Below are 13,832 nucleotides of genomic sequence, written 5' to 3' on the forward strand. Positions count from 1 at the left end.
TGGGCTTGCTGATTGCTTTCTGCAGGTATTGATTTTAGTGAGAAAGGCAGGGGTGACACCAACAGCGACATCAAAGTGGGTGAAGCGAATTGGCAGGGGAGAGAAGTACAGCTAAACCGAGTGAGGGAAATAAATTTGCAATTGGAAGAACAAAGGACCCATTAAGAACAAGTGGGAGTGGATATGAACATGACCAGACAGTCGAGAAATGCAGCTTTTTCAAAGAAAAGAGACAGGGCAGAAAGACAATGGCAGTGTAAACAAAAAACTTAATATCTTTTATGTACTGACTGAAAGTGATTGCATTCATGACACTTTTCCTTGTGTTGCATAGCCCTTCAAATTTACACACAAGATTACGTAGAATAACATGCCAATGAAAAATTGTGATGATCCTTGTCTCTCTCTTGCTTGAGAAAAACCATTTCACATGTGCCAAACTAATACAACACCGAGTTTGATGAAGCTGATTGGAAAACCGTTGTGGTCGAGGCTGGAAGGTTGACGAGGTGCAAATTGGAAGCGTCATTTTTATTATTATTATTATTATTTTAATGTGGGAAGTGAATGAGCTTCACACAAACCCACCAAAGCTGCCAATTTAAGCTTACTGAAAATACAACATAAGGTTTGGGGAGTTGACATGCAAAAGAAAAAGTGGCTGCTTCTCAATTCTTTGAAATTTTTTGGTAAGAAGATAAGAGTGGTTGACTCATGTGTATTTATTATTATTTTTATTATTATTATTTTGGAATAACCTACTGTGAAAGTAGGCTTGGCAAAAGAGGTGATGGTGTGCTAGTTAAAGATTACTTTTTTCTATCTCATTTTATTTTATTTTTGTTTCTTTGTTTTACTAGTTGTGCACTTAATTATGATTAGAATTTATATTTTAAATTATAAATTATAATTTGGTATTTTATTAGAATTTATCAGTGATTAGAATTTGATCTTATCTTTAAATATTAGAATTAATATTGAAATATTTTATATAATTTAGACTATAAATTTTGTTAGAATTCAGATTTAGTATTTTCTTAGGATTAGGATTTAGAAATTTAGAAATTTTATACCAATTTCTTAGAATTAGGATTTAGGATTAAGATTTAGTGAGGATTAGAATTTAAGATTAAGTTTGATGTTTGTAAATATTTAATAGAATTTCGTAAGTTTAATTTTTAAAATTTAGGATAAAATAGTTTTTTAAATATATGCTTATAATAGAAATTGTTAAAATATAGAGTTATGATTTGAAATTGACCTAAAATTAAGTTTAGGCTTGTTACAATTGGATTATATATAGGCTTATATTAAAATAAATGAATGAATTATAATAGAAAAATCAAACTAAAATTTAGGTATTTATAGGTATGGTGAACCTTGTGGCAGTAAGCATAAGATTAGTTTATAATCAAATAAGAGTTTATAAAAGAAATTAGTTGTAATTTTTATTTTTATTATAAAACATCCAAATTCTTGATAATAAATTAATCTTTAAATATGACATAGTAAAGTGGACATGTAAAAAGTTGCGACACTTGGGTTAATTTCAATTTTCTAATAAATTCAATTGTTGTGAGTTGTCACAAAGCAGTGAGCAAGGTTGTACAATCCAAGTAATGAATCTCATGTGTAGATGCGAAGTGCGTAAGCAGGTTCCATTCTGCAAATGGAATCACAAGTTGATATCTGACATCCTATTGCCGCGAGCAGCCGAGTACTATTGTTTAATCACAAAGACTCTGAAAAGAGGAGAATAGGTAGATGCTTGTCGCCTTCGGAGAGGGTTGCATGAGAAGTGGAATGGTAAATGCAGCAAGAGTGAAAATATTGAAAATAGTATGCAGATCAATCCGAATACTATCATGGATAGCCTTAAAAGTAAGAATCTAAGTCATAAGAATAGATTGAAATAGAAGACCGTGGCAACTTTGAATTGACAAGAGTAAAGTATACGTGCAAGCTATATGTTGTCAATGCCTTCTGAGAGCACCGTCCTTGCTTGACCTCGACATTGTCGACAAAGACTAACCCTGGTACTAAACTCCACAAACAGAAGATGGAGAAGTTGTTTCACCCTAATAAATAGACTAGTGAAAAAGTTCACACTTCCCAGCTTCCTCCAAAGCAAAATTCTGCTACTGTAACTGTTTTCGATTGCTCCTAAGTCTTTGTCAACCAAGATTTGATTCAGAACAGAAAAATGTTAAAACTCCCCTGCGTAGTAACGTACAGTGAATTGTGTGGATATGAGCAGTGCACTGCTAATCAGACAATTGGTATGAATGGATTAGATCATGAAGTTTCTAGTCTGACCAACGCTCAAACAGTTCTTGTTGACATTGCAATCTTAAACTTTGTGCATTGTTAGCACCATTGTGAAGTCAACATGGAACAATGAAGTCAACCAATCTAAATGAGGTGCTTTGTGACGAGGACTTATAATCTCAGATTGCACCCCAAAATACTGATTTCTAAAGATGAAATGACTTTGGATTGTGTGCGCACAAACAGTGATTGGTGCAATGCACTATCAATGTGATGGAATCTTGTGCCTACTCCGGGTGAGAAGAGATATTTTCTAAAAGACACAACATGTGACTTCACCCTGTTAAAAGTGTATACTTTTGATCTTATAATACAATTTGCTGATTGTGATTCCAAATCACTAGTTATTATATGGTACTCTCTTTTTGGCAGAATTTTTTAGAGAAATAGGCTCTTCATGAATGTATATATATATATATATATATATATACAATTGTTGCATCAATTGATTAATAGCACATGTTGAGAGGGTTTTGGAAGAGCTTTTTCAAGTTTGGAATATTTTATTATTTGCAATGCTCTAATAATTTCAAGAAATATTTCCAAAATATTCTCTTTATTCCATATGTAGTTATGAAACCAAAACGGTTTATAATGTGAATATATACATATATATATATATATATATATTTCTTGCTATATACTAAAATTTAATTAGTTCTCAAAAAATACTTCTGAGCAGGATGACATCATTCCTACTGAAGTTTACAAGTTGACTTACTTTATAATTTCATGGTTGTTTAACGAGTCAACAATTTTAACCAACTTTATAGTAGCTAATATCAGAAATGCTAACAGAACAACTGTTTTTCGGTTTCTTATCGTTGAAACTAGTTTGCTTTCACTAGGCACAATGGTCGCACTACCTTCAGAGCCTTTTTTTTTTGTTTCTTTTTCGCGTTTTTTTCTAAACTGTCTATTGATTCTCGTATTTCTATGCGTAGACCTGAGACAGTTCGGCGCAGTGGAGATGCGAGAATCTAGATGAGCGCCGTTCCAGCGCGTTGTGCAACAATATCGCGGCATCGTCATCGTTGTCGTCGTCGGCAAAACTGAAGGCTGTAGAACAGATCACTTCGGTTGCACGGGGAAAGGCGCAAAGCCGCCACTGTAATTGAACCCCGAGCGCTGCGAGGACGTGGACCCCTGCGAGAACTGTCCCGAAGCAGGCTCGAAATCATCGGAGAAGACGTCGGTGACCGACAGTGGCGGCGCACGGCGACCGGGATCGTATCCCTTCGGTAGATCCGTGGACTTTCCCCCGCCGGGCATGATCTGCGCCTTCGGACCCACTAGAACCTCCAGCTTCTGCATCACCTCGTGCATTGAAGGTCGTTCCAAGGATGTGTCTTCCACGCATGACAAGGCGATGGTTAGGAATGTCTCTAGCTCATCCTGGGGCGTGTCCGCCAGGGCTGGGTCTAGCATCTCCCTCACTCCCTCCATGCCTGATCTGTCGATCTGGCTGCGTACCTCCCGGACGATGTGGCCGCCGCTTGAGACCGGGGGTTTGCCCGTTAAGATCTCCAGCAGGACGACGCCGAAGCTGTAGACGTCGCTTTTGGGGGACATCACGCTGGTCATGTAGTACTCCGGATCCAGATAGCCCTGGTGGTTCATGCACCGTGTCGCAGATCAGCTTTTCGCATGATTGGGTTACGAAGGAAAGTGAGAAGATAACGTAGGGGCGAAAGAAATAGTGGTCACGCACCATGGTTCCCTTGATGGTTGGCTTGAATGAATAAGTTCCCTCATTCGGCACCAAAACGGAGAGTCCGAAATCGGCGACCTTCGCATTAAGTTTCTTGTCGAGCAGAATGTTGGGCGACTTGACGTCTCTGTGAAGGATTGGCGGATCTGCGTTGTCGTGCAAGTAGGCCAAACCTCGGGCTGCACCCAGTGCTATCAGAAGTCTTCTGTCCCAGTCTAAAGGTTCAATACCCGCTTTCCGGCCTGCATATCATTTACGCATAATTCAGAAAACGAAACCATAACACAGTAAAACGTTTCTGGGCATCTTCGTTCTCATCTCTAGCACTCTAACCCGTTCACCCCTTCGACAGGACTCGTGATTTCTTGCCGATCCAACGTCTACAAGCATCAAAAGATGCTTCCAAGAATTCAAGCTAATTTTTGAAAAAAATGGCATAAAGAAAAATTACAACGCTCGTTACAGACGTTGGACTTGTTAATACTCACCACGAAGCGCTTCGGTCAATGTACCATTGGGCATGTACTCATACACAAGCATTTGCTCTTCCTTCTCGCAGCAGAACCCCACAAGCCCCACCAGGTTACAGTGATGAGCCCGTGATAGTAGCTCTATCTCATTCTTGAATTCAGTGGCACCTTGTTTGGAACCTTCTTGTGCCCTTTTCACAGCAACCATGGCCCCTGTGCCTGCCTGAATACCCTTGTATACCTGTTCAACACACATTCACCACCAATTCCAGTGATGAATTTCATCGTACCGGCACCATAAAAACATGTAGAATTCAAACTAGTGAGTACACTTGCGCAGTTACACGAGCATGCTCCACAGTTCACAATCTACACGTATCACGAGCTGGTATTTAGTTGTAAACGTGACACACCTTGCCATACCCTCCTTCACCGAGGAGGTTGTCCTCACTGAAATTATTTGTCAGTCTCTTCATGTCATCAAAGCTAAAGTAGTTGGCTCCTTTCAACCTGGGTACCGCGCCACCTTTCATATTATCCCATTTACCTGCACATCGAACAACCCAAGTAACATTCAAACATTTGTCTAATTGCAATATGGTGACATATCTATCATCAAAACTCACCAAGAGGGAATTCGAAAACATAACAAATATTTAGGATGTAGAGGATCTACCAAAAGGATTCAACTCCCGTTCTTTCTTGACTCTGCCTTTCATTACGCAAGCTAAGGAGACCAAAAACCCAACGAGCAGCAACAAAGAGGCAGCTCCTACGGCAATGCCAATAATGGCTATTCTCGAGAGACCCGAAGAGGCTGTCGAAAGTGGTTCTGCATCACATCATATTGATCAGTCAGCATCATGACATCATTCACAAAGACGACTCACCAAATCCATGCAAAAAAAACTTGAAACCTCAATCCACAACCCTTAACCATATACTCCTTGGTATTCCAGAAGGTACCTTCAGAATTTTGGATAGCTTTGACGAGTTCCGGCTTGAAAGGAGGGTAATACTTCACTTTCTGAAGAGTAAAGCTTCTCGTGATAAAATCCGCAGTAACACGATCCATGGATTCACCAACCAGAGGAAAGAAGTACATATTAACCTCAACCCTCAAAAGAGAGCCATTGAAGGACGCATCGTGGATCCAGAGCTGCTCATCTTCGAATTGCAATGGAGGGTTCTCATGTTGGGTGAGATTCTTCAGCGACGTCAATGTTTGATTCAAGAGAGAGTCCCACAAAGACAAGTCATTGATATGTGTGAAGGTGGGCGCTCGGACCTCAAGCGTTACCACAAGAGGTCTGCTACAACGACACTGCAAGGGGTTCAAAACCAACCCGGGGTCACAAAACTGGTTCCCGCAATTGTTCACGTTGAGCAGAGGGGAAACCCATTGCTTTTCCATCGCAGGCTGAGTTGCGTTACACAACTTAGGATCTGGCTTTACAATACTATTGGGGTCTGTGCACAATGGATTACCTTGCAACCTGCAGATTCATAAATAATTCATCTGAATATGAATACAATTCAATATTTGCAGAACACGTTTAAATTGTATTGGTCATTGTAGCTGAGAATAACTGACATTACATGCGGGTTTAGAGGAAATGCTCAGCTACCAATACATGCAATATATAACTCACAAAATTTCGACATTTTTTGCTGCAGTTCGATCAGTTGCTAATATGGTTACGATTTTGTTGTTCTGGAGAGCGACATATCGTAACTTCCGCCCCACAGTCACTGGAATCGTAAGGGCCCCGTCTATTGAGTTATTTTTAAGGTACCTGCTCAGCGAAACATACAGCAACAAATCATTTTCTGGGTTGAATTACTCAACATGCGATTAAAATCCATCTCTAAAGATAACAGAGCGTTTTGTTGAATGTTTTGGTAACTTACAGTCCCTGAAGTGCCGGGTAGGCTAGAATATCAGCAGGCAGTGGCCCAGTCAGATTCGCATGTTCAAATCGTCTGTATTCCCCAAAAAAGAATGAAACAACCCAGAAAAACAACCTAAGATTCATCATACATGTGAACTGGCACGTAGATGGCAGCTATAAAAAGTTTCAAATTTACCAAATAGCTTGACAACAAAGGAACAGCAGGCAAAAGACCTATAACATCATCTAATTGGAAATAATTCATAAAGAAATAGCCTACTATGGAGTTTCAAAGAGTTTGGATGCCGCACATTGTTTGTATGCGACTGGCGGACGCATTCAACCATGATGGAAAAATCTGTGAATCGAAACTGTTGTTGCTGAAATCACTGTCAGACACAAGTTTCGAAAGTGTCAAAGCAGCGAATTAAAATGTCAATGTCGCTCGACACTGACTTGAGGTGCATGTCAAGGAATTCGAATATGGCAGAGGAACACATACACTACAAGTGAAGATCGTAACTGTCTGTGACAACCAACTGCATGAGATTTAAAGAACAGTGATAGATAAGCTGCATCAAGCGTATGGTGAAGCTTACTTACACATACTCAAGCTTGGTGAGAGCACTGAAAACTGGCACAGTCCCAGTCAGCCGATTGTTGGACACACGGCTAACGACGAGAACATGAAACACAAAGAAAAGAGCATCAGCTGACCAAATCGGTTGACATTACCATTAACACATCAGGAATACTCTTACAAAGTGGATTTCCTCTAAAACCATTGTAAATCATCACATCAAGGTTCTTGAAACTGCCAAATGGAATGAGAACCTGAATGATGAACCTAACAGTCTCTCAGTGCATTTGCCAACATGAGAGGTCATGAATGAACACAACATCGAGGAAAGCGAACAAAGACAGGGACAGAGAGTTGGCCATACATTTGAAGCAACCCTCTGGTGCCATTTGTGATGATCTTGTTCAGTGAAGAGGGAATTGGACCGGTCAGCTCATTGTAGTGAACATTCCTGTTGCACATGAAACCGGGTGGAGGCCTAATGAGACAAGTAAAATAACAATCTATTCGAAAAGATTACATGAAGGTAACCGCACAAGCCGAGAACTAAGCGGCTATTACTGTTTGTAAGACAATGGCAGTGTCACAACAAAAATGATACCACATCCGTTCGCAGAGCACTGTTGACAAATCCTCTTCATTGGTGAGTGTCAAGATTAAAACATCACAAACCAAAGCTAATGCATCATAAAAAAATAGCACATAGCTTACAGGATCTCAAGGGCGGAAAGATTTCCAAAAGTTCCTGGAATCGGTCCAGTGAATTTATTGACTTCCAGGAGCCTGCACAACCCGAAAAACGAGATCAATGCCTTCGTAAATGCTTCAATTAGGACACAAAACAGAAGATCATCTTGTCCTAAACTGGTGGTCAACGTGACATAAGACTTGCTAGACCTAATAGTACATGTAAAAACTGCAGGGGTAGAATGCGAAGGAATAAGCATGAAACAAATCAGGAATATCAATAAACTACAAAAGCTTACTCAAGCGAGGGCAGTTCAAAATAGACAGTGTGTGTGAAGAACTCACATGTGTATACATTTTGGGGCCTTCCCAAGTTCAGGTGGAATGGGACCAGAGAAAAGGTTGTCATTCAAATGGCTACAAAGCAAAACACCAGCTGGTTTATTATGCTGCCAACAACATGAATACAAATCTTGACTATAACAATAGCATTCGGAGCACATAGCAACAGCCTCAATAATTTGGAGCGGAAAATCGACCGAAATGAAATCTGGCAAGGGAGATGAACATGTCTTACTAGTGTTCAATGACTGGCCAGGTATCAAGTCCCATTCTCTCGCGATTGTTAGTTGAGACAGGCAAAGGTCCCGATAGTCGGTTGTAAGCGACGTCAAACCACTTCAAATGCGTAAGCGCACCAAGAGAAGGTGGAATAGATCCTTCTAGCATATTGTTATTTAGAGCGCTGAGAACCACGACCACACACTTCACTGTCCAATTCGCACGAAAACATACTATTTTGGAAAGACGCTAAAGTTTTTGAATTGTAGAACATACAATAAAGTTGAAGATGCTGTAACTATGCTATTAAGGTCAACTGGCCAACATCTCTTGACATCTCTTGACAGTAAAACAGAAAGCTACACAAAACTAATTGACAACTGTTGGATCGGCTAATTTGTCGTTGAAGTTTCTTTATGTGAGGATCAGACATTATAGAACCTAGCTAAATCTAGACACATTACAATGAAGTTGTAGTTCGTGACCAAAGAGAGATTGCTTGAAACTCACAGGAAGGTCAAGTTCACCAGCTTCCCCAATGAGGAGGGGATTTCTCCTTTGAAACTGCACTTCTGTAAACTCCTGTAAGAATTACACATCTAATTATCGAGTGATATGAAACACAGCAAAATCAACGAAACACGCGAACACCAAGTACTAGAGGTACCAACACAATATTTTCTCTACACTTGTCTACTATCAGAGCTAAAGCTGCATGAGAACATCAAAAGTTCAATGCGTGCGTAACTTACAGATAGAATAGGTTGGTTAGTGAGCCTAGTTCGTCAGGTAGAGCTCCTCTCAAATTATCGTTGAATGAAATATCCCTGCGTGCAAAACCGTTCAACAAGATCAGCATTTCACGATGTAGAAACGCCCAAGCTCACTCTACTCAAGCTACAGGAGTATTCGTGCTTCAAACCGACTGAACGGGTGCAATTATTGGTCCAAAGCAAGTGAAAAGCCCCAAACGTAGTAAATTTCCATCAGCTTCATGACCCGTTCTTACTGCGTTAACAGCAACCACCAAAAAAAAACCCCACTTACAGATTCTGAAGAGCTGACAGGCCGCCAATTTCCGGAGGAATAATTCCATTCAGGTCTCTGCTCACCAAATACCTACACAAGAACGATGTAAACAAAACAAATCCATTTCAATGTTGAAAGTGAAGAAATGCCAAGTTTGCAGAAAAGTGAAAGAAAAGTAGATTACCAAGATAATAAATATGAGCAAGGTTGGAGTGCGCGTACAAGGATATCACTCGATTGCCTTTACAAATAACACCCTCCCATCTATCGACGCAAGGATCTGGGCCGACCCACATATCCGTGCCTCCACCCCAAGCCATCTTCAGAGCTTGCAGAGCCCTTACTGCACACACACAAAGCAACCATTTCACTGATTTCATTTCCCCGCGCTAACGCAAAATTCACAGAAGACAATCGCGAGAAGAGGTGACGTTCCTTCAACACAGACTTGTTAGAACCCCGCACTGAAATGTAACATCCTCCTCGCACATGTCAATGTAGTGAACTGCAAAACCTAAGTGTCATACCAAACAGGGGCTCGATCGTACTACTACGATGCTGAGGTAGCACCTCAAAGTGCATATAGACGCCCACGGGATAGACTTAAACCTGGAAGATCTGCCTCGAACACTGCAGTGTGTTCGTCTGCTGAAATGGTTGTAAAAGTTCATAGCTAAGAATTCTACCCTTTTGGGCCGGGGAAAAAAATGAATCTCTACGCTCTAGGTGCTGGATCGAAAGGCAACTACGACACCCAACAGTGGACAAGGAAACTTGCTTGAAGGCCTTCTGTTTGGCCAAGTTGTGGACTTGCACAGGTCACTAGACTGTTACAACAACAAACAAACAAACAAAACAAGCAAAACAAAACAAAACAAATGAAAAGAAACAGTACTTTCTTGTCTGGCAATCTACTGCTGACAGTGGAATCTCTCCACAGTCCCAAAAAATCGGATTAGTAAGCACATTAGCTCCTGGTTGATTGAAGTGATGAGCTTACAATCATCAAAATTAACCGGTTCCCCCGCAGCGAGAAACCAACTTGAGTGAAAGCAACTGGCTGCAAGGGCCAGGCAGAGGCAAAGCCTCATGCAACGAAACAATTCCATTGTTATTGTTTTCCCGGCTGCTTCAGCACCTTGCAATCTACACCCCCAGCTCCAAACCGTCACAAGAACTTAAAGCTGATCTCACTCGTGAAAGCAAACCCACTATGTTTTGAATGCATCTGTCATAAGACTATCGGCAGCATGTATCCGGCCAAACTCCATCCTGCGAACTGCAATTTTCAATCGCCTTCACGTAAGCGACCAGAATCCTGGATCAATGAGGTCTTCTAAGAACTTCGATGACGATGGACTTCCCGTGCGCAGCTTTACTGAACTACGATGAAGGGTCTGTCCAATGGTGCGTGTGGCACACACACTCTCAAGCTTTCAACCCACCCTTGCGCTGCATCACCGCAGACGCCTTCTCTTCAGAGACCACAACCCTGAGGACCTGAAGATTAACGTCAAGCTCCTGAATCTTCGGGTAGCAGAGTACCCTCTGAAGTACCATCTCATGTACCGTCCAGGTAACGATTTGCGCCGCAAATAACCTGAATACACACACTGACAGCAATCAACTTGAGCTCAAGTTGATTGCCAGCAATCGCATGGACCTATAAAAGACCTCCACTATCACCTCGACTTGTCGAATTCTGTCAACTGGGTCCAGATTAAAGTAAGAGGACACTGAGAACTGCACCAGAATAGTAAAGGGCAAGAATAGCGGGGGAGGCATCAAACCACATCTTCGATGCGGTCACGGTAAAAATGTTCTACCGACAATTTCCATCCCGAAGTTACAGCGCTAGATGCATATCTGGACCACATGTCATACAGAAAGTGTTATAAAAACGCTGTAAAAGTATAGAAAAAGACTAATTTATTTCAAAAATAGATTGGAACACAATACATCCAACTGTATCAAAGCTTGGCAGATTCTGCATTACAACACGTTTTTATCAATGGATCTTATCGGTAGATTAAACATGTAACTGATATATTAGAGTGAGCTTTGTGTCAGAGGTGGACAACAATAGGGGAAGAATCACTAAACATTCATTTTAAGCATTGAGATCTTTTGCACTTTTACTCCAGGTTTAGAAGGGAAGAAATGGCTACTAGTACTAAATTTATAAACTAGAAATCATATTCATTTTGTGCACAAGTCTTCCAGTGCAAAAGAATGATAACGACAAAACCATGTGTATTGTCAGATTGTTAAATTTTATTTCGGTGCATTAGAAGCTTAAGCAAATCTAGTCGTGTTTGAAATTCTGAGTATTTTGATCTCTTATCTTGTAACAAAGACACGATAACAATTTACAAAACTATTTATAATATCCGTAAATGAAAATAAATAAATAAATGATGACATTGTGGTAGAAGTATTTCAAAACCAAGTATTTTTTTTTTAAGAAAATAAAAGACTATTCAAATGCACTTGTGGGTTCTTGTTCAAATGAATTTTTTGCATATCTAATTAACATCTTAGGGAATTGATATAAAAAATGAAACTTGTTACTGTTGAAATTTAAGAAAAGAGTAGTGTGTAGGTTTTGCTCATAATAATTTTATTTTCAAAATGTACAATAGTGCCTTATTTTTAAACAATTTTTTAAAAAATGATGGTCCTTTGTATTTCCTTGTTGACCACTTTGAATGCTAAATATACTTCTCTCAAAAACCAACATCTAGCATGTATGCTACTGAAAGCATGTCCTGTATATGAAGTTCATTTCGTTTCATTAAGAGTGCATATTACAAAAGATTGTAGTGGCAGTATTATTTAGAAGAGAATCAAAAAAAAAAAAAAAAAAAAAAAAAACAACAACAACAACAACAACAACAACACTTTAAAAAATATTAATTTAATGTAAATAGTGATTTGACTAGTGAAGGAACAGTAAAAACATGAAAAACGTTGAACAACAATTCTATCTCCTTTCAATATTTTTTAAACTATAAACGACAAAGTTGCTATCCACTACCTCCAAGATTTGAGTATGATACAACTTGTCATAGCGTAAACTAGTAAACTACTTAGACCAGGGTCAGTGATGAAGAGCAATGCAGCCTGCAAAGAGCTTCTGGGTCCGAATCATTAATAAACCAAAAAATACACGAATTTCCTAAACTAAATAACATAAATAAATATTTATTTTTTTATTTATTGAAAACGAAATACAACACTGAAAATGAATATTCAAAGCCCTCTTTGTGCAAAAACTGGAAGTTGGACCAGCCTCAACCCAAGACAAACTAGCACTAGAATCTAACAAAAAACAATAAAGTATAATGGAGAAGTATAATGTACATGTCACATATCAAAACCTTCACATACTTACTTTAAAAATGATATTATTCATTGTTATGTATCGAAGTTTTACAAATCTCAGTTTTGGCATTGGTGATGAACTTGTCTTGTCATCCTCTATGTCAACAAAATTCAAAAGAAACCAAATTGTTTTTATAGTAATATTCCACAAGGTTTTTTTATTTTTTTATTGTTTAATGTATGTAGTTTCCATGATTTTTTTTTTAATAGTTGAATTTTTGAAGAACTGTTTATTTAGTCCTTGCAAATTTATGAAAGTTCCAGTATTTTTAATATATTGTTTGCTCAAGACAAGGGTGTAGTTGGATGTCTCTTGGCTTTAGAAATGTGCAAATACATATTATTAGAGCTGTACCATTATCAAATATGAAGTTTTTTCAACACAAATATTTTTAAGACGTCTAAGAGTTGATAAAGTAAATACATATTGCAAAAGAAATAAAATTGCATAACTTAGATTTTCATAGATTTATGATTCTTCTTTGGACTATTAGCAAGCTGTAGTAAAATATTTTTCAGCAATTCAAAATTGCATCGAAAAATTTATATCCATATAACTAAGAATTGAAAATTGGTGTTAATTATGTTTGTGTTTTAAATTTTATTAGGTACATAATTTGGATCTGCCAATTAAATAAATAAAAACTAATGTTAGATTGTTGTAACAGAGAAGTGTCTTTTCAACTACAATCTGTAATAATATGAGATACACATGGTTTCTATAATCTTTGTTTTCCTTAGAAGAAATTTTGCATGATTTTTTTTACATTTGCTAATATATACAGATATAAGAATTGGATAACTTTTAATTTAAAATCAAATCAATATAATTTCATCCTAGTTCTGAATTGTTGTTACTTTTATTAGCACACTATTGTTTTATAAAAATTTATAAAAAAATAAAATCAATATGCCACAAAAAGAAGTAAGTACAAATCTTTAAAAAAATAATTAAATAGTGATGAAGAATCTAAGGTGGAAAAAGTCTTGGATTTGGATTTGAAGTAGTACTAAAATAAATCAGAATGACTATACTATATATTGGCATGGATATAATACCAAAGAGGAAGGTATAAGCCATCTGAGAATCTTGTAATTATAACAAAAATAGCTTTGCATTTTCATTTATAACATCTGTAAAAATTAAATAATAACTATAAATGAGAATACTAAAAAGTTGAAAGAAAAAA

The 13,832-nt window shown here is 38.3% G+C and overlaps 1 protein-coding gene across 3 annotated transcripts; it reads right to left on the bottom strand.

Moving 5' to 3' along the window:
* Positions 1 to 2,867: 2,867 nt before the first annotated feature.
* LOC112275899 (leucine-rich repeat receptor protein kinase HPCA1) lies at positions 2,868 to 10,972 on the bottom strand. Of its 3 annotated transcripts, none has more exons than XM_024506638.3 (19): positions 10,259 to 10,972; positions 9,481 to 9,601; positions 9,277 to 9,348; positions 8,982 to 9,056; positions 8,740 to 8,811; positions 8,246 to 8,413; positions 8,014 to 8,085; positions 7,693 to 7,764; positions 7,346 to 7,432; positions 7,005 to 7,073; positions 6,713 to 6,790; positions 6,421 to 6,492; positions 6,162 to 6,305; positions 5,476 to 6,005; positions 5,186 to 5,341; positions 4,923 to 5,056; positions 4,528 to 4,750; positions 4,040 to 4,281; positions 2,868 to 3,936 (listed from the first exon to the last, which is right to left on the bottom strand). In XM_024506638.3, exons 1-19 carry the CDS (start codon positions 10,365 to 10,367, stop codon positions 3,400 to 3,402), a joined length of 3,033 nt encoding a protein of 1,010 aa, XP_024362406.1. In that variant the 5' UTR covers positions 10,368 to 10,972; the 3' UTR covers positions 2,868 to 3,399. The 3 variants fall into 3 exon arrangements, with proteins under 3 accessions (XP_024362406.1, XP_024362407.1, XP_090102677.1); XM_024506639.2 differs by having other exon boundaries at positions 10,154 to 10,855; XM_090246551.1 differs by lacking the exon at positions 10,259 to 10,972 and adding an exon at positions 9,786 to 9,855.
* Positions 10,973 to 13,832: the final 2,860 nt, after the last annotated feature.

Source organism: Physcomitrium patens, chromosome 23 (genome assembly GCF_059467195.1).
Source record: "Physcomitrium patens ecotype Gransden chromosome 23, ASM5946719v1, whole genome shotgun sequence".
Taxonomy (NCBI): Eukaryota; Viridiplantae; Streptophyta; class Bryopsida; order Funariales; family Funariaceae; genus Physcomitrium; species Physcomitrium patens.

Coding starts and splice junctions, on each gene's coding strand:
- LOC112275899 (XM_024506638.3), bottom strand. CDS start 10,367: ATGGAATTGTTTCGTTGCATGAGGCTTTGCCTCTGCCTGGCCCTTGCA. Junction 5,342..5,475: donor AGCTATCCAAAATTCTGAAG/GTACCTTCTGGA, acceptor GATGTGATGCAG/AACCACTTTCGACAGCCTCT. Junction 4,282..4,527: donor ATTGACCGAAGCGCTTCGTG/GTGAGTATTAAC, acceptor AATGATATGCAG/GCCGGAAAGCGGGTATTGAA.